Source organism: Malus sylvestris, chromosome 13, assembly GCF_916048215.2.
Source record: "Malus sylvestris chromosome 13, drMalSylv7.2, whole genome shotgun sequence".
Lineage (NCBI taxonomy): Eukaryota > Viridiplantae > Streptophyta > Magnoliopsida > Rosales > Rosaceae > Malus > Malus sylvestris.
The window spans coordinates 30,728,506-30,753,350 of record NC_062272.1 but is presented as its reverse complement, the minus strand read 5'-3'; the positions used below and the strand labels follow the sequence as shown (position 1 = coordinate 30,753,350).

Genomic DNA, 24,845 nt, shown 5'->3' with positions numbered 1-24,845 from the left:
ACCACATCAGCCTGAGGAACAGATAGGGAAAGTGAGAAGGATGCAAGGAAGCATGTGGAGACAAGCATAACAGAACACGTGCTGATACATCCACTACTTTGTCAACAGCAAAAGTACCCCATATCATCAAGTTCGAACGTACTCTAGATTTGATGGACTTGTTTTGACCCTCAAATTCCTGAGTCGGCCTTATACTCTGGAGGAAACCAGAAAACCCTCAAGCCCAGTTCAAGAATAAGCTTGTGGAAAGTTACTTCTTCAAAAGCAAAAGTATCTCATATCATCTCTTATCCATTTGCTTCTCCTTATCCTTGTTGCTGTTTACGACACAAGGAGAAGGAACACAATCAACCGGAAGCCAAAGTCGAACCTCCGATCCAGGTTGCTTGCTTGGAAGTCTGATTGCTTACCTTGTCTGTTACCTCTTTCGGCAAATCTCCTAACTTGGCGACTTGGGGGACTCCTACTATAGGGTTCTGTATCGCACTTGACCAAGCCCGAAACTACAAGTAAGCTTCAAGTGAAATTGATACATTACCTTGTGCATCTTCATCCGTTAAAGATACCACCATTGGATGAAGGAAAAGTACTTCCAAAGAGGATGTCACATCTACATATGAAACAGATAAGGCAAGTGAAAATGATACCACACTTCGGTACTTAGAAATTTCATGATTACTCAATGGCTTGGATCTTGCAAGTCCCCAACCGAGGAGCTTCCCTCACTCAAGAACTTAGGGGAGCACTGTTTGTTCCATACTTGACCAATCCCGAAACTACTGAGCACCAGTCAATGTTATACCGTTAAGGACCCAGAAGAGTTTCCTTCCAACCAGGAGGCAAATCACAGTGCGACACGTGTCGACATCAGAAGCCAATCATAACGCGACAAGTGTCAACATCAGAAGCGAATCATAACGCGACAAGTGTCAACATCAGAAGCCAATCACAACACGACACGTGTCAATGTCAAAATGAAACTAGAAACTCTCCTCTATAAATAAAGATCATTCTCTCACAATATTTCCTAATGTCATTTGTACTAAATCATTAACTTGTACTCACTAAAGGAGAGCTTGAACCTATGTACTTGTGTAAACCCTTCACAATTAATGAGAACTCCTCTACTCCGTGGACGTAGCCAATCTGGGTGAACCATGTTCATCTTGTGTTTGCTTCCCTGTCTCTATCCATTTACATACTTATCCACACTAGTGACCGGAGCAATCTAGCGAATGTCACAAACTTAACATTTTCTGTTGTATCAAAGTCCTCACTGATTTTGTGCATCAACAAGTTGTATCAATGGTCTCTGAATTTTACCCTAGTTTAATTTATTCCCTAAACTTTCATATTAGTTTCTTTAGTCCTCGAACTTAACAATGTGTTGCATCATTGGTTTTTTTCAATAACACCGTCTTTTTTTTTTGTTAAATCTAGGGGTATATTTGGAACTTCAACTTAAAACTTCAAAAAAAAATAGAAGAAACGAAAAACAAATGAAATTTATAAATTAATATTTAAAGCTTAAAACAAAATGAAACATGAACTATAAAATACAAAATAAAAATGGTTGGACCTTAGCAACATGTAAATATTAGGCAATGCGATTTTAAAGTTGGTAGGAGATTGAACTTAAACAGATAACAATTCACATATTAAACTACAAAAAAAAATTCTCATGCATTCAATTTGCTTACACACAAAAAAAATCTGGTTTTTGAAGGTCTATATTTTTTCCTTCTCATTTTAAGTTCATTTTAGTTATGTGAAATGAAGTTTCTAATATATCCCTAAATTTAACACACACAAAAAAAGGACGACATTAGTTAAAAGGATAAATGGTACAACACATTAAGTTTGAGAGCTAAAAAAACTAATATGAAAGTTATGGACCAAAATTAAACTAGAAGTATAGTCGGGAAACCATTGCTACAATTAAACCTTATTTTTGTATTTCTCGGATGTATTTCTCGGATACGATGCTCTATTCTTCAACAACAAAAAAGCATTGAATAATAATAATAATAATAATAATAATAATAATAAAAGCTAATATGTTTGTGGTAGTGGTGAAAGAATAGGTGAATCAAAATACCGTGAGATGATTAGCCGAGAGTCGGGTGACCTGCGTGGACAAGAGAATAATTTGTCCCAGGTTGAAGTAAAAGGCAGAAGGAGGGAGGGACAAGAGAGAGAAAGGACGAAACCAACTACCAAGTTGACTGGCTAATAATATCCAATCATGTTCATGGAGAGTTGGAGACACGCCTTTCTTGCAGGCTATTGTTGGTTGAGGCTTCAGGAGGGAGCTCCTAATAAATCACCCACTTCTATCCTTTTTTATATCTTTTTCTTTTTTAATCCCATCTTCATTTTTCTATTTTTTTTTTTTTTAAATACTTCCCATTTGAACATAATCTTCATTTCATTCATTACATCAATCCTTGATCAGCTTCCTTTAAAACCCAGAAGGAGATTTTCCATCTGGGTTTTGAAGATTTTGATTATCTGGAAGGGGAAAAAAATTTGATTTGAGGGGAAATTGAAAATTTTTGTTTCTTTTGAAGGGAAGATTGAATGGGTTTGAGAGGCATTGATTCTGTGGAGGAGACAATGGGTGGGACAAAATAGGATTTTGTTCGTTAAGGTTTTAACGTTCCTGTCTGTCTTTTGTTGGTTTTCTCGGAGTTGTCGAAATGTTTGACTAATCTGCAGACAATAACGTCCTAATCATGTATTTTTGCATTTGTTCTTCGATTAGTCACTCACTAGGAACCAAATAGTGGGATTCTGACCGTTACAACCAATTTGCCTTTTGAGAAACTGTTGTTGGGAGGGTGGTTGTGTCCCGTTTGGTGCAGGGGACGACCTTCTACTTCTATGTATAGACAAGATAGCTTCTTTTTCCATGTTCTGTCGATATTTTATGTGTTGTTTATTTGGATGGATTAAGGATCTAATGTCCTACGTTGGAGGAAAATAAGGATTGACTATGTACTACTAGTCATTGTATATCCCCCAGTTGTTGGGTTTGCGATATTTTGAGGGACATGAAATTTCTAAGCGTTATGGGAAATTCATTTGGATGTTCAGCATCCGGGGAGCGGTTAGTTTCAGCAGCAAGAGATGGCGATGTTCAGGAAGCCAAGGCCTTGCTAGAATGTAACCCTCGCCTGGCAAGGTACTCCACTTTTGGTGTACGCAATTCCCCTCTCCATTATTCTGCAGCTCAGGGCCACCATGAGGTATAAATCTAATAAGATTTTGATCTCGTTGCGGTTTAAATTTTTGCTTATCTGATAGGATTGTGATTGTATTTTTTCAATGTGTTTAGATAGTCTCTCTATTGCTTGAGTCTGGAGTTGATATCAATCTCAGGAATTATCGCGGTCAGGTAAAATTATCTCAAATTGTGACATTACAAGTTTAGCATTTGCGGTACTCTGTCAATTGATGGATTTGAAAGTCAATTTACGTCTATCAAAAGGTTGAAATTGCGATCTGTATCTTGGTGAACAGACTGCTTTGATGCAAGCTTGCCAACATGGTCACTGGGAGGTTGTTCAGACTTTGATTCTTTCTAAAGCCACAGTAAGATTCTTCCTTCAGAGAGTTTTCCAATATTCTTAAGAAATATAACAAATTTTGGAAAACTGGATTTCAGATTCACAGAGCAGATTATCTGAATGGCGGTACTGCACTCCACCTTGCCGCTTTGAATGGTCATTCTCGATGCATCCGACTCCTCCTGGCTGATTACATTCCCAGCACTCCGGATTTTTGGACTACATTAAGGAATGCTGATAGCAATGAAGAATCAATCACAGAGTTTAATCATGAGTACTTCCACTTCCAAGTTTATTTTGCACCCTCTTTTTTTCTTGCCCTATATACTTTACTGATTCCTGTTCCAATCTGTGTGCACCAGGGTTTTGTTCCAGATAATTAATAGGCCCGCTGATGGAGGAATCACTGCGCTGCATATGGCAGCACTGAACGGTCACATTGAAAGCGTACAACTACTTTTGGATTTAGGGGCTTCTGTTTCTAAGGTGACTGTGCAAGACGGAGCTACAATTGATCTAATAGGTAACTTAATCCATTATTTATCCACTTGCCTTAGGAAATCTACCGAGTTGTATTCTAGTTTTGGAACTGGATCGTGCATATAAAGTATATTCCAAATCTTCAGGTTATTTTAGTTAGTGCATTTCCTTTTCTGCTATTGTTAGAAAGCTATAGCGCAATCATATCTATTCAATTTCGTAATAGTGTGCTTAACTTCCAATTAATGTAATTTCATGTAATGTTGTTGATTATCTTCTTTAAACATTAATGTTTAATTGTTCTTGTCATGCCAACATGATTTTCCAGGTCCAGTCATTCGAATGTATTTCCTAAACCATATTTTGTAACTGATCACTTTGCAGGTGCTGGAAGCACAGCCCTACATTATGCTGCATGCGGAGGAAATGCACAATGTTGTCAAGTATGTTCTTAAATCAACACAATAATATATGTTAATTTTGTTACAGTTCATACTGACATTTATGTTTTGCTATCACTAAAATATGTGTTGCCCTTCAGATTTTGATTTCCAGGGGATCCAGTCTGAATGCTGAAAATGCCAATGGGTATGTATCCGGTGCCTGTCGCATTTGATTTGTTTCAAAGTTTGGCATTTTATCTTGTTAGTACATTGACCTGTGTTACGTGGATGCAAGTGTGAGTGTTGGGTTTGAACTTTGGATCGTGCCCAATGACCAAACTCATTTATTTTTCCTTGGTCTGGCATCAAATTCATTTGTCACCGGAAATGCCAGTATGCGCCTTTGAGCGATAAGTTAACTATATATAATTCTGACATTATTTGGTTATCTGTTTGAATTACGATAACCACCATTGGAAACCTGTTGGAGTTATTTGCGATCAATTTCACTGTAAGCCTGGGATTAGGTCAGCACCGTTGTTCACTTGTACTTAAGGTGACAAGAGGTGTTATTTAGCCAAAGGGCTATTTGCTCTGTTGCTTTTAAGTGCAATTGCTGCAGTGTTCCCTATAATTTCACACATTTTGTCTCTGAGTGATGAAGTGCTTTGATAATGTTAACTCTGATTTAAGTACCATTGAACATGTAAATGTAGACTATGAAGTCATTAGTTACAGATGCACAGTTTTAAAAATTCATCCATGGGGCTGCAAAATTTGGGTCTTATTACCATGAAACTTAATTTTAGTGATATAAGTTGTTTCAGCATGCCTTAACTTTTTATTTTATTTTTTCATTTGCCGTGAATTCAACAGAAACCTTTGAAGTTTTCAACTTACCCCTGTTTTGTGGTTTTGTTTGTTTAAAGATGGACTCCCTTGATGGTGGCTCGGTCATGGCATAGAGACTGGCTTGAGGAAATCCTTACCTCTGAGCAAGAAGGCCAGTCACAGATTATTCCTTCACCATACCTATCTCTTCCCCTTATGAGCATTATGAAGATTGCTAGGTGAGTATATTTTGTTAGATATGTTGACCAAGTTTTTTACTACCCAATTTTTTGTTACATCAGAAGTGGTTCCATTCCAAATTAGTTGTGATTCTGATTTGCTCTATTCAAGAAATCTTCTTGTTTTTTTTTTTTTTTTTTTTTTGTCGAAAGTCAAGAAATCTTGCAAAGAATGGAAAACTATATCACGTGGATGTGTTCAATCTACCTTATCACCTCTCTTCCTCCCAAAGATTAAATCATAAAAATAAAATACAATAAAACTAGAGGAGATGTTCTTATATGGATTGATGAAGCATGTCACAAGTCAACAAATGGTACTGCATCCCACAATTCAAATCGACAGAAATTTTGTGAACTACAACCTGGTAAACAAAATCAGATATCAATCAAGTTAACTTTTGTGCTGCATGAACCTGTCGTTTTTGCATGTCTGCGTTTTTTCTTAACCACACATGCATAACTTTTCAATTACAAATGCTTGAAATTTAACATCTGCAGTATTTTCAATTTTGGGTTGCAACCGAAATTTCTATAAAAAGAGGCTTTTTCGTGCTCTTACTTTCCTATACCAACCTCCTTTATAAATTCAGTGCTAATACCTGATTATGCAAATGAAAAGCATTGATGTGGTTGAAGCAGAAAATATTTCTATCTTGACATAATAAAATGTGTGGATTTCTTATAAACTTGTCTGCTTATCATTATTCTCTTGTTTTGCTGCCATTACCAGAGAATGTGGATGGAGGAACAATGATTCTTTATCTACGTGCCAAGATCCATGTGTTGTCTGTTTGGAACAACAGTGCACAGTGGCCGCAGAAGGTACATTTCTCTTAAAAGTGCATACTATCACGATTATCTATCTCTGTTAATGTGTACATGACGACTCCACTTGATTTTGTCCGTATACAAAGGGAAAAATTTTGGATTGTAGAAGTTGATGGTTTCTATTATTCACACCTGAACCTTTCCATTTAAAGATTGTTTCCGGGAAGAAAGGGAAATAACAGTGGAGAATGATTCGTGTGGAACCAGCTTCATTTATTTATCCATTGGTGTAGAAATTCAAAAATATCCTCACACTTCAAAAGGATTCTCGGTGATGGTTCACGGAGGTAAATTAAATAGGTAACTGGTGAGATAGTGTAGAAGTAGCATTTTAGCATCGGTTTTGGCTGAAGTAGATGCATCAAGTGAATGCTCTGCTCAGTCCTCTGTTCCCATATTAGGCACCAAACCTTAATCTAATAAATTTTGAGGATTAGAATTTGAAAAACAACTTATTCTCAAAGGTATTGAGGAAATTTTTTTCGTTTTAACTGAAAAAGTGTTTGTCCTTCAGCACTCTTGTGTTGTCTCGTCTTGTTCCCGGATAGCTTCTTTAGGCATGTCTCAGTAATCAATTTAATTTGGGACTAAAACTGCTGTCAGAGGCAGAGTTTTGTTCGTCTCCAGTGACTGGTATGTTCTTTTCCTTTTTTTGTTTAGTTTATTTGCGACTGCCCGATAAGGATTTAGTGTTTTATAGGATTTAGGCTTTAGAATTGAAGCCCTAAAACCTAATGACAAACCTTTAGCCTCAAACAGAACTCAAATATGACTGCAGTTGGCTCAGTAACAAGAATGCGACTGTCCTGCAATTACAATTGGGCTTTATAAAATCTATAAGCAATGGCCGGTTCCACAGCTACCAAACCAACTCCGCCTGGGGCAGGATTTTGTGGCCCCAAAGTAATTGTGACCAGTTTCTTGGTACCTAAACTAAAAGAAACATGCTTGCTACTGTTATATGATGTAAAATAAAAATAGCATTGAAGGGTGTTTACTGTGCTTAATTTCAAGTATCGAAGTGGAAGAAATGCTGAATGGTTGAACCTCTAAGCCTCTGGAGTTCATCTGGAGGCAACTGTGGGGCATTTTATTTAGATGTTTTCAGTTCGGCATTCCATTTACCTACCTGTAGTTTCACATTTCTTTCAACACAGTTCGGTTGAAATTTAAGAAGCTGGATCCCTTTTTATTGTTTTAGGAGCACTAGTATGCTTCATGTATAGGGCTTCACCATTAACACGAAGTCTTATTATCCATATAATGAATAGTGAATCAGTACCAATTGTTGTTTGTATACTGAATTTTAAAGAGCCTTGAATTCGGTAGACATGTTATTACTGCTAAACATTCCCCGTCTTTTGAAAATTCAGAGTTAGCTGTACAGTAGGTAAGATATGAGCCATTTTCAGAGTGGTGTATATTTGATCCATTGTTAGATATATTGTTTTTCTCTGAGTTCCAAAAATTTTTGCTTCCTATTGCCTTTCTGCATGCTAGATGGTAGAGTCATGCATAAATTTGTTGGTTGCCAAATATTAACAATTCTCGTAGTGCAGGTTGCGATCATGAGTTCTGCACAAGGTGTGCCTTGTACCTTTGTTCCACAAACTGCACTTCAACTGTGTCCAATGGCCCCCCGGGCTCAATCGCATGTCCTCTTTGCCGAAATGGCATAGTTTCATTTGTCAAGCTTCGAGGAGCAAGATCAATGGCTAAGGAGAATGCAAGAACAAGTTTATCACTATCATTTTGCACATGTTCTTCTGAGGGATCAGATTCCTCCTCATTAACAACCCCATTGTACAAGCCTGAGTTTCGTTGCTCCGGAAAATCCCCTCTCGGGTCTTTCAGGTCCCACAGCTGCCAGAAGTTCCCATCAATTAAGATCAACTACAACCTTTGCATGGGAGCTCCAAATATTAATCCTTGTTTGGTTCCAAGCTCTAGTAGTCGAAAGTTGCGGAACCGTTTGGCTAGATGTTCCAGAACAGGCTTTAGGCGATCGGCTTCTCAACCCGATGGCAGAAGGTCGTGGTTCTCTTCATTCAATTAAAATGTAACAACAGCCTGTGGATGTTGAATGTATTTTGGTCCTTTATTTTTCTTGTATTCTCAGTTCTTTCGAACGTAATTTTTCCCCTCATTTTTGTCCATAATGTGACCCCTAAATCATCTTCAATTTGTGGCGATAGATGGAAGCTACGAAACTGTAAATATATATATATATATATTTTTTTTTTTTTTCGAAAGAAACGTTCTGATTCGCAAATAAGTTGTATTGTGTTGCTCGTTAAAATACTTTGTGATCGATTCACAAAGTTTTGTGCTTGTAATTATTATAAATTACTTTGTAAAAATTATTTTTGCAAAAAAAATCAATTGAAAATAAGGTCGTTTAGTCAATTAACTTCTTGATGATTTCATTGTACACGGCCACTTGTTTTTATGTATTTTTATGACTAAACGACCTTATATTTTATTGATTTTTGACTAAGATGATCTTTAAGCATCTACAATATGAATGATTTTGATCATAAGGAGCCAAGTTAATTCCTTGTGAACATAACATTCTGAACTAATAGTTGTGTGTTAAATTTGTCTATATTTTCTTACCCCCACCCTATCGACAAAAATTAGGAAATGTGAAAGGAAATTGGCAGACTTACACCTGCTTTGGCAGTCTGGCTGGACTTATCTAATTCTTCTAATTATTTTTCAATATTCTTCGTGGTTATTTTACCGAAGTTGTTTATCTGTTTTTACACAGTTCGATTACTAAACAATCTCATATTTAATTTATATTTTGAATAGATAATCTTTACAGAATGATTTATAATATAAACGATTTATATCACAACATGGAACTATGTGAATTGGTCATGCAGTGAATTGAGAAGGAACTCCTCCCCTGATTTGGATCCTCTCCTGAGCTAATGGAGAGGATCCTCCTGACCAATCATCGTGGGTCATTGGATTTTTATCCAACAGCTATAATTATTATAACTTTAAAGGAACCCCCTATTTGTAGCCGTTGGATAAAAATCCAGCGGCACACGATGATTGGTCAGGAGGATCCTCTCCATTAGCTCAGGAGAGGGTCCAAATCCCTCCTCCCCATTCATTGACGAGCCAAGTTAATTCTTTTTATGAATTTGTTGTGATTCCAGTTTCTTGTGTTTTATTGGTTTTAGACGGTGATGTAAGGCTTTTCGAATATTTCCACAGCATTAGTTGGCATGAAAGCAGGTTTGGCTTTTGCTCAATGGCAGACGACAAAGGAATAAATCAATAACTTTGACGACACCCTGGTTGAGTTGGCTCGACAAATGCCTCTACATGACTCGCATGGTGAGTACAACTCAAACAATATAACGATTTGATCAACTCAGTCTCGAAATTAGAAGTCCGAGAGCAATATATAGTAGCAGGCGTGCTGGTGGAATCTCATCGATCGATAGTAACGTTGAATAAAGAAGTTGAAGCTCATCGAGCAATATAGTAGTTGGCTTAATTATCAAAATGTCTCTTGAACTATGAAGAAAATATCATTGCATCCTCTACTTTGCAAGCAGGATAATACTAGAGTGACTAAATTTTTTAAATCAATTTTGCAAATCAAATAATGTGTTTGTAGATGATTTGATTATTAACTAAATATCGATTAACATGCTTATTTCTTATTGATAACACATCATTTGGTTTACAAATTTAGTTTAAAAGTTTAATCTCCTTAACATTACATTTGATTCCACAATATTGATAATGTAAGCTACTGTAAATCACTTATGCAAATGCAGGGCGTAAAGTAATATTGGTTGTAGCATAAGGGGTATTTTGATAAAGGGAATGATGTATGCACCCCTTTTTTGAGGTGTTTACAATCATTTTCTTTTTAGGGTTCTTTAGATATAGACCCTTGCAACTCTTATTTCCTAAACAAAAACCCATCTAGTTATAAACATCCAAATAAAACCCAAATTTAAAAATGATTGCCAAGTATATTAGTAATTGACCTATTATTACAAAATATTTACAATTTGTACCACAATATTCAAAATAAAATCAATAAATGTTATTACTCATATATTACTACCCCTAACACACACATATATGGTTTACCTACACACACACACACACACACTATATATATATATATATATATAGAGCACTACTATACGTTCACATATTTATTTATATATATATATACTAATTAATCTATCTATATTTAAATTTATGATGAGCAAATAACATATATTTTGTAGTTAAATTAATATTGAATCAAATAACATTCTTGTATTTTGTAGGTAATTTATTTTTCATGTATTATTACATATATTTGGCACATTTTATTATTATAAGATATATGTACAAATAATAGGTAAATTAATCTTGAATAAAATAAAATTGCTTTATTTTGTAAGTAAATTAATTTTGAATCAAATAACATTTCTTCATTATGTAGGTATTTTATTTTGTATGTATCATCATATGTATTGGGCACATTTTATTATTATATGTACAAAAAATAGGTAAACTAGTATTGAATAAAATAATAACATTTTTTATGTAGGTATATTATTTTGCATGTACTTTGCATATATTGGGTTTGCTTTATTATGTAGGTAAATTATTTTGCATGAATTTTTTTTGTATATCAAGCTTTTTTTTTTTTTTTGTTCTATATATATATGTGTGTGTGTGTGTGTGAAATAATTTACCTACATTTATATGTAAAATATAATTTTATTGACTTAACTAAGCATGTATTACTACATTTATTAGGCATGTTTTATTGTTATTATATATTAGGCAATGAATTTTGTTTGTACCATACTTGACCAATCCCGAAACTACTGAGCACCGGTCAACGTTATACCGTCAATGACCTAGAAGAGTTTCCCTCCAACCAGAAGGCCAATCACAGCGCGATACATGTCGGCATCAAAAGCCAATCATAGCGCGACACGTGTCAACATCAGAAGCCAATCACAACACGACACGTGTCAACTTGAACCTATGTACTTGTGTAGCCCTTCACAATTAATGAGAACTCATCAATTCCGTGGACGTAGCCAATCTGGGTGAACCACGTACATCTTGTATTTGCTTCCCTGTCCCTATCCATTTACTTACTTATCCACACTAGTAACCGGAGCAATCTAGCGAATGTCATAAACTTAACACTTTCTGTTGTACCAAAATCCTTACTGATTTTGTGCATCAACAAATTTATTATTTTTTAATTTTTGTGAAATCATTAATTCTCCCTTACAATTTGTACGGAATTAATTGTGTAAATCAAACATTCAAATAGGGGTGTTTTGGGCATTGAAATTTTTTAAATGTGTAAAGTTAAATATAATTAATGAATTTGCTGATGTGGAATCTAATCGATGGGTTTTATTCAAATAAAAAACTTATGTCGGATTTTATGTGGAAACAATTAAATTTCAAGGGCTAAAGTCATATTTTCAATTCTTTTTATAAGTTTTGAGAAATAAATCGAAGAACCATTAATGGACAAAATTTAAGTGCAAAAAGTCAGAAGGCATTACAAATTTACTTCCCTTTGATAAATAATCCGTACAAATATGACGTTTATCTCAGTTGGGTAGATAATAATTTCTTGTGTTCTTGATTTAAACGTTGGTTTAAGGCAGTTTGAATATTCCTGCTGCTTAATTTTGTATGGTTATTCCAATTTCTGAATGTGTAATTCTTAAACCCTCAGTTAGAAGTTAGGCTTTCGACCAAAATAAGGTCTGGAATGATAGTAAATTAGTAATTAAATTTCTGACATTGCAGTTTGGACCAAAAGGTCATGCAACACTGCTTTTACGTATGAAATATTCAGATGAAACACCCTGAAAAAATAAGGAAAATGCATTATCTGCTAGGGTTTTTGCTAGTAATTATTCTGGACCAAGAAGAACATAAACAAATTTCGTAAGCTAAAAATGAAAGTTAATAAACATAATCATCTTCAGATAAATATATTCAAGCCGAAAGTACAGTACAAGTCCAGAGATAATTATACAAATCAGATAAAACTAAGGCCTAATGGGAAAATCAAGCATTACAAAATAATAAAGCTCAAGAGGGATAGACAAGAATAGATAAGATCGGAGGGTTGACAAAGGTCAAGAAGTAAACGCAACAAAAGAAGGCAACCCAGGGTGGTAAGAATGGGTTTGGAAAGACATAAAAGTCTTGCAAGGTCAAGAAAGAGATGAAAGAATGCAAAAGGTAGAAGAAGGGCTGAATCAATGAGGTAGCGTGTGAGAAGAAATTGGAAAAGAAAAAAATGATATAAAATAAATAGAGAAGCTCAGGTAGGATAGCACCATGAAAGATCAAACGCTGGCTGCATCGCTCTGCAGTTGTGGTGGAAGACAAAGGCGGTGGTATTGGCTCCAAGAAGTTGGCAACGACTGATCATCAACTGATAGCAAGTTCATCTTCTTGACAAGAAGAGAGCAAGAGCATGTTTGGAGAGAAAAGACAAGTATTGAAGATTGAAGGGTTGTCAAGGTGTGGATGCTGCGAAGTGATGTAAATGGGAAACAAGACATGGTTCCTGTACTCTTCCTGAAGAGATGGATGGAGGTTAAATATATAAATATATACACCTACATATAGAGTGAGAAGAGGAGAGAGGAAGTAAATGAAATAAAAAAGGTAACAGAAGAGACTGACATCCCAAATACTTGTTTAGTTGGAAGCAAATGGTCAAAGAGGGTATCAGATTAGTCACTAGTGGACCCAAAAACCACGAAGGATTTACGAGTGTAGGAGAATAGAATCTGCTGTGTGAGTGAGTACGAAAGAGAGGGAGCGAGGGGAGGGAGGGAGGGAGGGAGAGAGAATCAGATATATATGTGCATGGTGACAGGTGATATGAGAGAGAGAGAAAGAGAGAGAGAGAGAGAGCGAGAGAGAGAGAGGGAGGGAGGGAGGGAGAGAGAATCAGATATATATGTGCATGGTGACAGGTGATATGAGAGAGAGAGAAAGAGAGAGAGAGAGAGAGAGAGAGAGAGGGAGGGAGGGAGGGAGGGAGGGAGAGAGAATCAGATATATATGTGCATGGTGACAGGTGATCTGAGAGAGATAGAGAGAGAGAGAGAGAGAGAGAGAGGGAGGGAGGGAGGGAGAGAGAATCAGATATATATGTGCATGGTGACAGGTGATCTGAGAGGAAGGAGTAGTAAGTACAGAGAAAAGCATGAGTGAGTGATGAGTGAGTGTGACTTACCATCCATGCCTTGTTTCTCTGACTCTCTCATCTGTCTCACATCTTTTACCCTCTCAGTTACGTAAATTGATTCAGAAAGGAATAAAAAGAGCTTTTGCTAGTTTACTGCGATTTTCAAGTTTTTGAGAGAGAGAGAGAGAGTGAGAAATGAGAGAGTTTTCAAATACAATAGTTGAAGTTCGATTTTAATGCTGCTTAACATTCAGTGTTTGAATATTTTTAACCGTATTTTTATGATTAAATTTGATTTCTATAACTATTAATCTTTTATGTTCAATTTTGTCCATTCAATATCTATATCAATTACTGCCATGTAATTGCAACGGTTGAGTTTGTGCAATGAATACTTGTGGACAAAAGGCTTGTTTGACTAAATAGCAATCCTTACTAATTTGTCTTTTTGATCTTTCATCATTCTCTGGCCATAGGAACTAATAACTATGTCTATGTGCCTATGTGGGGCTCCCTCTTTCAATTAATTCAGATGCAGTGATACTATATTCCTGCATAGAAATTTGTTAATGCAAGATGATATGATTTCACATTTGAATAAGTTAACGTGCAAAACTTTCATGCAAATGAAGGAATCAATGGAAAGGAAGATGGTAATCATTTAGAAAGTGACTCTACCTTGCAACAATTCTTGAGTCCTGACCAACATGGCAATGACATTTCAGCATTTATTTACTTTATAATTAATATTACTGATTTGGTGCTTTGAAAATTAGATCTGATAATTTCTTACACGATCCATTAATACTACACATAAATGACACAAAAATAACAGATTTTGGATCGACACAATAACTAATCGGGTCACACGATAAGAACCTGTTAATAACAGGTACTTAACAGGTTTACATGAGAGTGACACACGGATAACTATTTGGACACATTAAGAAAAAAAGTTATTTTGATGATGTTAATTTTTTGAACTACTTAAAAAAACTTACTATAAAATACAATAGCTAGAGTGTATATGTATATTTTGTATATTTATTTATACCATACTTAGGGCCTCCGTATTTAGATCTCGTATAAATACTCGAGGGACTCAAATGTAATTATGTAATAAATGAATGGGCAAATATGTAAAAAGGGGAGGAGCCCTTAGTCTATAAAAAGGTCTCCTCACCCTCACAATGAAGCAAGCTCTCACCCTCACAATCCTCTAACAAACAGAGAAATACAATATCAATGTGGACGTAGCCCAAACATTGGGGTGAACCACAATACATCTTGTGTTCTTTACTTTCTTACAGATTCACGGTCGGATTTACGTTGTCCCAAGACCCCTCCGGTTTTGTGCATCAACATTTGGCGCCGTCTGTGGGAATTGACATGAAAAGCTATGTCAGTTCTCTCTTAATTTTTCATCTCCACCGTGAATCTGTAAAAACCCAGGAAGCCAAAATTATCTACCTTTTCCTACGACTCTCTTTCCCTCTTGCACCAAAAGCCACAGAGCCCAAGAAGAAAGAAATGCCACCATCAAAACACAAGCAAAAGCATTTGCCCTTAGTCTGATTGCTCATTTTTCACCATGGAAACCTGTTTCATTGTCCCCATAGCCCTCTGCATCTGCAGCCTCCAGGTCCAATACGGGCCCATCATCTTCCTTCACATCGGCTCTGGACCCGTTGTCTTCATCGCCGCCGCCCTCAAGACCGATGGCTGGGTCGCTTGGGCCATCAAACCCACGTCCGAGAAAATGGTCGGGGCCCAGACCATACTGGCCCACAATCATAGCCTCGCCGCGTTCGCTCCCACCAAGATCTGGCGCCGCTGGCATCGGAGGATCAACGTGGGCTTCCAAAGTTCTGCCCCCTCCTCCAAAGTCTCACCCCAAAAGCAGCGAGCTTTCTTCACTTTCTGACACCAGACTGTAAAAAAATAAATAAATAAAGTAGAAGAGCAACGGCAGGGGAGGCGGAAACGGGTATGTGAGGGCGGATCAGATAGATCTGAAGAGCTTGGACGAGCAGCTGCAGCGGCACCTCAGCGGGGTACGGACGATGGAGAAGAACAAGAAGTGATCTTCCTCTGCCAGTCTCTTTAGATGGGGATTGCATTTGCGTCCTCAGATTTCAGCCATTGATCGAATTGGATCTGTGAAATGCTTGCTCATTGATCTCTCCTCTCCGTCCGATCTGCAGCCTTCCAAAGATGATGATCTTTAGCCTTGTAACTGTCGGCTAGGCTTCGTTTTTGCTCAGAGTTATTCCGATAATCTCAACTTGGATTTATGCCGAGTATTTGGAGTACAGGAAGAATTCACTTTCTTCCAAATTTCGTTTTTCAGCTTCTTCTTCCCTCTGCAGCTCTGCTTCTTCCCATATTCTGCAAATGCTCCATGAAAAAAGCTTGCTTTTGGAAATAGAGGACATGGGTTGTTAAGCACTTGTGCCCAAAAGTAGATTTGGTCATCCGAGGAAGTGCTTTTTCTGGGATTTTGCTCTTGATGCTGCTTTAGAGAAGCTCCGGCCGTTCACTACGATGCAGAGTTGAGAATAAGCAATATAAATGGTGTCAGACATGGCGATGCTTCTGAGAGGTTGATCATTCACAAACCAAGATGCTAGAGACGTCGATACCAAAGGACGTGGTGTATCAGATAATAAACGACGAGCTCATGCTGGACGGGAAATGAGATCTCTCTAGGTTTCAACAATCTCAGATCCACCTCCCTAATTATCAAAGCCAATTCAAGTTCCAAGCTTTCTCTCATGGGCCCGGCCTCTTGCCCAGTTGTAGTCATCGACAATGGAAGTGGGAAATTATGCTCTAACATGTGAAAAGCCACAAACAAAAAAAGGTGTCGACCACTGGAAGTAGATAAAGAACTTTACTATCTTTATTATCAGGCAAAATAGCTTTTGTCGACCACCAAAGAAGATGCCCACCAACAATGAAATTTTCATCATGAAAAGGAATGCATGTTCCCTGCCCATTTTCTAAGAAAGCTACATGAAGACCCAGGAGGAAGATAAGGGTTCCTTACTTTAAATGATGTGATTTACTTTTCTTATCTTTTGGAGACATTTGTATAACCCCATCAGAGGGTAAATAAAGAAAAAAGGCAGCATACCAAAAAAAAAACGGCAAGCCCAAAATAATGGGCTGGATTGTTATGTGGAGGATGAAGGCCCATTTGCCCAAAAGAGCCAGGCCCTATGGCTTCAAATTCCAAACTCCATCCCTCCACTTAAGGTTCACCCTCTGTTATCACCAACCAAATAATCAAAAGTACGTTCAGTACTAAAAAATTATTCGGCAACCTACCGCAATTATCACCAACCAGGTGATCAAAAGTACGCCCAGTACTCCAAAATTATTCGGCAACCTACCGCTATTATCACCCACTAGGTGATCAAAAGTACGTCTAGTACTCCAAAATTATTCGGCAGCCTGCCGCTATTATCACCCACTAGGTGATCAAAAGTACGTCCAGTACTTTAAAATTATTCGGCAGCCTGCTGCTATTATCACCAACTAGGGGATCAAAAGTACATCCAATACTCCAAAATTATACATGAGCATCACTCATGTCAATCATACATAAACATTCATGAGCATCACTCATGTCAATCATACATAAACATTCATGACCATCATTCATGTCAACATTCATGAGCATCATGTTGGAAATGTGCCCTAAAACCAATCATATGATGATACTTTACGGACATTTCAAATGTTAAACTAATCTAGTTTAACATATAAAGGGCAAAGATTATTGTTTGAGCCGTCTCATATAAATGTTATATGCTTAAACGATAAAGTCCAAGGAATATGTGATTGGGAGAATGCAATCTAATGAAGTTAGATTAATGAGACCATTCTTTCGTAGACACTTCCTAAATGTTCCTGATCATAGGATTACCAATTGGGCATTGACAGTCCGTTAAGATCAGTACGTACTGTGTCTTCTCTCAGGGAGAGTGACTAGTCTCGAGTCATTGGTGTGTGTGACATCAAGACAAGTACGTAGGTGCTCAATAAGAGAATGAGTTCACTGAACGTGATCAACGAAGAGTTCTTATATTCCATGTCACATGAGAACTCATGGTTGGGATAATGCAAAGTAGTCCTTTGACCTGAGGCATCACAGTTGTCTTGTGGTTAAGTCCTTAATCTTTGATTATGTCTAATTCACCCCCTAGGGGTGTCACGGCATCGTTGGGGTTAAGCCACTTAGCTATGGAGACAAGTAAATGCGCAACAAGGGATCTCTAACCTTCAAACAGTTGAAGGAGAATACTCTATGATATGATTTGGAATCTCTGGCCAGAGTATGAATGAGATTGGGGAATGCGTTCCAAATCACATTCAAGGAAATCATATAAGCAAACGATTCACATTGGATAGTAGACATGAGTAAATAAACTATCATACCAAACAATGTGGTCAAGAGTATTAGATTAGAGAAGGACCGTATTGCATTTGTAATCCCGAACTGAATAGGTTCTCTAACCTCTTCTGATTAGCTTGGGTAACCATGACATGCTGCTAGGCGTCAACCATGGTTTGTGGAAGCCCTATACGTGTATAAACACTAAAGGGAGAATTGAAAATTGTTTCAATTCACAATCGATGTAAAATTGTTTTAATCGCCCACTGCCTCGCTAAAAGGAACCTAATGGATCGCACACCATAAAAGGTAGAGATTGAAGATTAAACAGAAATGAGTAAGAATGATTAAATGGTTTAATCATTTATTTATGGCAAGGATTAATTAATATGTTAATTAATCAAACGAATAAGTTCGTTAAAGACTTCGGGATAGTTTTGGACCTTAAGGCCCAATGGGCTTCGAACGTCAAGCCCATTAACTTAAGTTGTATGACAATTTAATGAATAAAGATTCATTAAGGCCCAAAAGCCCAAAACTCCCTAAATGGCCGGCCATATGTGTATGAATTAGGGTTTTGGTTGTTTAGGTCACTTAAAGAAGTGACTATATAAATGACTTTATAGCCAAATATTCATTAATGTGATTAAGGGTTTATTTTGGGTGAAAATGGGTGAGAATTGTCTCTCCATTTTCTCTCTAAAGAAGCTAACACCTTGGAGGGTACATCTAGCAATCCTACTACTCCAAGGTCACTCATTTCTTCTACAATCAAACCTTGGTGAAGAGACTTAGAGGTTCTCAATTTTGGGAACTTAGAGAACCTATTCTTCCATCCAAATCCATGGATCTAAGAAGCAAGGAATGAAGGCCCTATCTCTTTGGGTGATTAGCCTTTGCTTATGCAAAGAGGAATCTACAAAGGTATTAATTTCAACTCACTTTGTTTTGAGTTGATTATTGGTTCACCAATCTACTAGGCTTTGAATTTCATGGTAATGTTTTGTTTTTGAGTGCATGCAAGCATGATTCCGCCTTTTAATTGTTAATTGCATGCTATATGATGTTGCTCAAATGAACATGTTTTTCAAAATAAATCCTTCAAGTGGTATCAGAGCCTAGGTCTAGTAGTTGGTGAATCCTTTTGGGTTTTGTAGTTCATAAGTTTATGATTTAAAAGTTGTAATTGTTACAAGCTTTATTCTTGCTTCTTTGAATGTAAATTTTGTTTGAAAATTTGCCATCTCAAATGTTGTAGATGTAGTTCATATGAGGATGAATATTGGAGCTAAAATTTGGTGCCATGATTTTGGGGATTTTCGGCCAAATCCAAAGGGTGATTTTTTGGGTTCATGTTTGTCTTGTTAAAATGGTTTTAAGGTGACTTTTGGAACCCCTAAGTACCCTAGGATGTTAGCCTCATTTTGAATGATAAAAATTTGAGTTTTATTGCATGAAAACATTCATGGAGCTCTTATGGGTTTTCATGGATGTTCTTCATATGTTCTTGATGTTCTTGCCAAGAACACAAAGGTTTGTGTTTTGATTCAAAGTTTTGATTTATTTCATAAAGTTTATGATATATGTTTTTCAAATGATTTATCATGTATTTAAAGTGTTAAATATTTGTATAAATGATGATGGAAACATCAATCATCAAAACATATATTAATTTTATGAAAGTATTTAAAGTGTTAAATATTTGTATAAATGATGAAAGAAATATCAATCATCAAAACATATATTATTTTTATGAAAGGTGAAAGCACTACTTGATTGTTTTTTACAAAACTAATAAATCAAAACACCCACCACTCTTTTTTATCCCTAAAAACCGGCCACCCTAATAAAATAGGGTATTTTTGGGGCTTTTATGCAATTACATAAAGTTTTGATACTTTTGTGTATTTGTACTTTGACCCGAAAGTTTACGTTTTGACGTTAAGGCCTAAAAACGCTAAAGGACAAATTGTTTTGCTCCTTTAATGAAGTTTTGAATTTATTTAAATTTTGGGTTCTAGTTGTATTTACATGAAGTAGTGACTTTTGTGTTTTTACAAAGTGACCCCAAAAGTTTATGTTTTCGCAATATGGCCCAAAAAGTTGTGGTTATTGCATGATGGCCCAAATAGGATGAGAACAAAATTGTTTTGTCTCTTTAAATGAGAATTGGATTTTCATTTTGTTTAGCTCCACTTAAATCAATTTTATGGATACAAAAACCAAATGAAAATGTTGCATTCAATTAATTAGTTAAAGCGTTAATTAATTAAAGGATGATTATGAACCTAAGCCTAATATAATTGAGCTATGTGAAAGGCGTTTCAAATTTGTTTGAACCATGGGAATGTGTAGATTAGATTTTGGTTGTAATTTGATTTGATCAAATGTTGTAAAAGGGCATAAGTCCTTCTTTACTTTAAGGTAATTTGTTTTATGCAAATGTTGTAATGAGCATAAGCTCATCCTTTACTTTGAAGTATTTCTTTCTTGCTTTATATGATATGCATGAAAATGAAGTAATTGGGTCCAACGCCCCTAAGACAACACGCCTTAATGTGATTAAACGCGTAACTAAAATCAATCTCCATCCCTAGACCGAGATTCAACACAAGGCTCGTGTTGAATCTAAACAAAGGTTCATAGTCATCCTAAGGCCCTAAGGCAACTATATAGTCCATCAAATGAATGCAAACCTTATGTTAGTAGTAACATATACTCTTGCTTTAAAAACCGTTTTAAAAGCATAGTGGGAGTATTATGTACAACTAAAACAATCATATGGACCAATAGTTGTAATAGGACCAAAATTGTTTTAATAGAGATTAAAATGTATATTGATATGTGATGAGACCTAAAACCCTCAACCAAACCATTATTAAGTTGATAAGCAGAGAGTGCTTTGAACACTCTTTCGTGGCCTTCCACCGTGGTAGGCTTCAATCGTTTGTGAATCATACACCGTATTCGTCCAGTTCTGGGGTTGCAAAGTATGTGCTTACATTCAGGAGAAGCCTATAAACATATGATGAAGTGAAAGGTAGGCAACGAGTGTGGCCAATATGGAGTTCTTCTGAGGCCATTCTTGAACCCCTACTTGAACTAGCATGGTGGGAATGACTTAACTAAGTGCAATGGTGCCAATATGGAGTTCTTCTGAGGCATCATTCTCTAGAGGCCAAACGAGATGGGTATTTGCATTAGTTGCAAATGAGTAAACGTACTCTCTCATTATTATCGTTGCTAGCCAATATGGAGTTCTTCTGAGGTGGGCTTGGTAATAGTGAGTCTCCCATAACCTACTAAGAGTTTCATCCAAAACTCTCGAATTCCAATGAGGGATATGGAATTTGCCAAAAATAGTGGGTGGTGCTATTTTGATTTAAAGACCCGAATCAAATGGCTTAAAATCAATCAATCTATATTCGTTATGTATTTGTTTACCAATATATTTGCAAACGCTATCCAACACTTGACAAAACCGAATGTTTTAGTTTCCGGACTTGGTACTACAAAACCATAGATTGTCTTTAATGGCTTGTAAAAGTACCAAAGTAGTCTCATCCTCACAATCTTCCTATTGATAATGTATCATTAGAAAAATATGTTAGAAAAGGTCTATCATAGAGAGGACAACACTTTTAATGTCATAATTCTTCAATTACAAATTGTTGTATGAAGAAATAAGAGTTGCTTTGAACAACCCTTAGTCAATACAAACACTTAGTGCTTATTTCTTTGTTAATTGAACAAAGAACTTGAGAAGTAAGAACAAGGGCATGGACACTTTATGTGCCATGATTCTTCACTTACAAATTGTTGTATGAAGAAATGAGAGTTGCCTTGTACAACTCTTGAAAGTTTGTAATTATGTTTAGAACATAATGGTTGGTTGACAAAAATAGTCCATTAACATGGACTTATGATGATTTTGAATCATTGAGTGTTGAAGTGTTAAACCACTTAACGAGACGGAAACTAGGCAAGGACTTCACCTTTGTTTCCCTATCCTAATGGTTCACTAAGTTTATGGTAAACTATGTAGTGAACAATAACCACATACTCTCCAAATTGTTTGATGTGTATAACACAATTGAAAAAGGTTTCAAGAGAGATAGTGGGAGTATAGGGACCATGACTAATGTAGTCAAAGGTGAAAGTCAAATAAAGAAGATAAATAACTCCAAGGGAACAAACTTTCTTTATGAAAGGATGGACATTGGAAGGGGTATTTGCAAGAAATGTCTTGCAAGTGTCAAGAACACACCTTTCGAAGGTGTTGTAAATTGTTCTTGAATAGTTCAAAACAGTTGGTTCTTCTACTTGAATGTATGATTCCGTATTAGTAACTATGTTTTACAAATCGTTGTAAAAGTGTGACTAATAAGAAGTAGAAGATATATGAGAGAAGAAAAGGTGCTTCACATACGGAACGTGAATAAGATATAGATCTCTGCGAAAGCAGATAGTACTTACTTCCTCATATGAACTACCAAAGAAATTGGATTATAGTAATCTAATTGATTGTCTCTATAGTAGAGATGATATGGTAGTGTTAACTGTTTAGAATATAATGATGCTTAAAACCCAAAAGGTTGCAAGGTAGTGACTAATCCCAACTAAATTGTGATACCTCTAAAACATAAGTTACGAGTTGGTGAAACAAGGATGCTTTGGATCGTTAGATCCGGATCCAATACCTTCTTGTTAAAATTGTATAGAGGCGAAATGTTCGAATCTTTATTCTTTTTGAAAGAAGAAAGAATCACAAAGTTGTTGAGGTTAATTCACTTAGATGTTAGTGGCACTTGTCCACAACATAATACTACTCATGTTATATGACATTCACCGAAGATCACTCTCGGTTGGACTATAGTTTATTTTGAATAAACACAAGTCCGAATACTTTGCAAAAGGTTTCAAAGAATTCAAGAAATGTAAATAGATGAGTAAGATATCTAAAGTATTTACCTCCTTAGATTTGATCCAAGGAAAGGTAACACTTTAGATGAGTTTCCTTGAAAGATATCAAGGAAAATAGCATCATAAGATAATGTATTTCTCCATTAGGAGAAGAACGAACTCGAATAAGATTTAGTTCGTTAAATGTTATCTATTACCCATATATAGGATATATACTTCTAAAACAATATGATTGTCAATGAGAAGATCTTCCAATATTTTCATGACTCCATAAGATGTAGTTGGAAAAGAAAGACAAATCTTAAGCATGTTAAAGATTTGGGGTTGTGTGCTAATAAGCAATATTTGTTTGATAACAATCTTGTAGGATATCTTTAAAATAACTTTTGGATATCGCTTCTATAAACCAACTAACAAATGTTGTTTTGTTGGGTAGTTCATTGTAATTCTACAATGTGATTTGCCTAAAAGCAAATGAACGAGAGATAGAACTCAAAGAATGGGTTCTTTGAGAGACAAGATAGTAATCAACAAATATAACAACCTAGTTCCTATACCACAAGCTCCAAGGTAGTCGATAAGAATGAAAATCCTTATGACTACATTGAGTGCATATATGATATATACTCAAGGAAATGGTAAAGTACCATTTGACTCGAAATAATGAAACCTTCATAGCTAATTGGTAGCTTAAGGTAACTACAATCAAAGAGAATGGTTGACTTTGAAGAAACCATCTTTGAGATAGGCTTGGTTTCAATTAATTCGAAGATTGCTAGCTACAACTAAAATGGTGATTCAATGTTTTGACATAATATGGGTTTCCGAAACCATTATTAAGATAGTCTTGATAATATATGTCCAAAACTATAAATCACAAGACATGTAAGTTGTAGAGATCCATCCATCATGGATCTTAGCAAGTTAGTGGGAGCTATTTGCATTTTATGAGAAAAGGATCAAATCGTTTGATTTCTCATAAAGATGTAAATGAATCTTTTGTTTACTAGTTTTACAAAAGATTAGTGGGAGTTAATCATGTTCCTAAAAATTTAAATATATATGATATATTAATTTTGGAAATGAAAAGAATACTTCTTCGTTAAAGTTATGACTTTAAGCATTCTATAAACGATAGAATGTATATGGGAGATATAGTCTAAATACATGGGATGGAAATCTATAATGATATATTTCATGATATAATTGGATTATATCAATCCCTAATAATAGACAATGGATGCTAGGAAGTTTCTCATATGATGATAAACTTCAATAAGAAGGACGATTCTAGTAAGACTAGCAAGTTGCCCTTCTCAAAGGGAATGTACCCTTTGACTCCCATTGAAATAATGCGTAAATAGAATCCTTTATGCATACGCAGAAAGGTGATTTATGTATTTCATATTGTATGAAAAACATTGATATGAGTTGTACCTAGAACGGTACAAAATGATATCAGTGCAAGCCCAGGATCAGAACCATGGCAACTGTCAAGTGAGTGTTTAAGTATTTAAGAAATACTAAAGGATAAATTCCTCAAAGATCGAGGAAGAATCAAAGTAACGTAATGGAAGCGTAAATGTATTAGATTATGAATCTAATCCATCATTAGATGTTTCTTCATTGTGAATGAAGAGATAAACATATATCTCTTTATTATGACTAAAGAGATATTTGGATGGAAACATTAAAGTAATGACTTTAGTGTGTTCCATTATGAATGCAAGATATATTGCCATATAGAAGTTTACAACAATGTTGTTTGGGTGGGAAAGTTCATTTATGAACTCTTTATTCGATTCCAACCAGAAAGTGTATGACACTAATGGGGCGATAGCTCAAGCCTGGGAATCAAGGTCTCATCAAGATCCGAACACAAATGAGAGACTGAACCACATGATTGAGAATCATGTATAATGGTGACGTCGTTATTCTCAAGGTTGCTTCTGTGGATAACACATATAGATATCCACTGTC

General features: G+C 35.9%; 1 protein-coding gene across 2 annotated transcripts; it reads left to right on the top strand.

Annotated features, from left to right (window-relative positions):
- Positions 1-2,163: 2,163 nt before the first annotated feature.
- Positions 2,164-8,515, top strand: LOC126596583 (E3 ubiquitin-protein ligase XBAT32-like). Of its 2 annotated transcripts, none has more exons than XM_050263212.1 (10): positions 2,164-3,248; positions 3,338-3,397; positions 3,523-3,594; positions 3,668-3,843; positions 3,932-4,092; positions 4,434-4,492; positions 4,591-4,638; positions 5,366-5,502; positions 6,236-6,327; positions 7,893-8,515. In XM_050263212.1, exons 1-10 carry the CDS (start codon positions 3,054-3,056, stop codon positions 8,387-8,389), a joined length of 1,497 nt encoding a protein of 498 aa, XP_050119169.1. In that variant the 5' UTR covers positions 2,164-3,053; the 3' UTR covers positions 8,390-8,515. The 2 variants fall into 2 exon arrangements, with proteins under 2 accessions (XP_050119169.1, XP_050119167.1); XM_050263210.1 differs by having other exon boundaries at positions 2,166-3,248; positions 4,591-4,637; positions 5,362-5,502.
- The last annotated feature ends 16,330 nt before the right edge of the window (positions 8,516-24,845 follow it).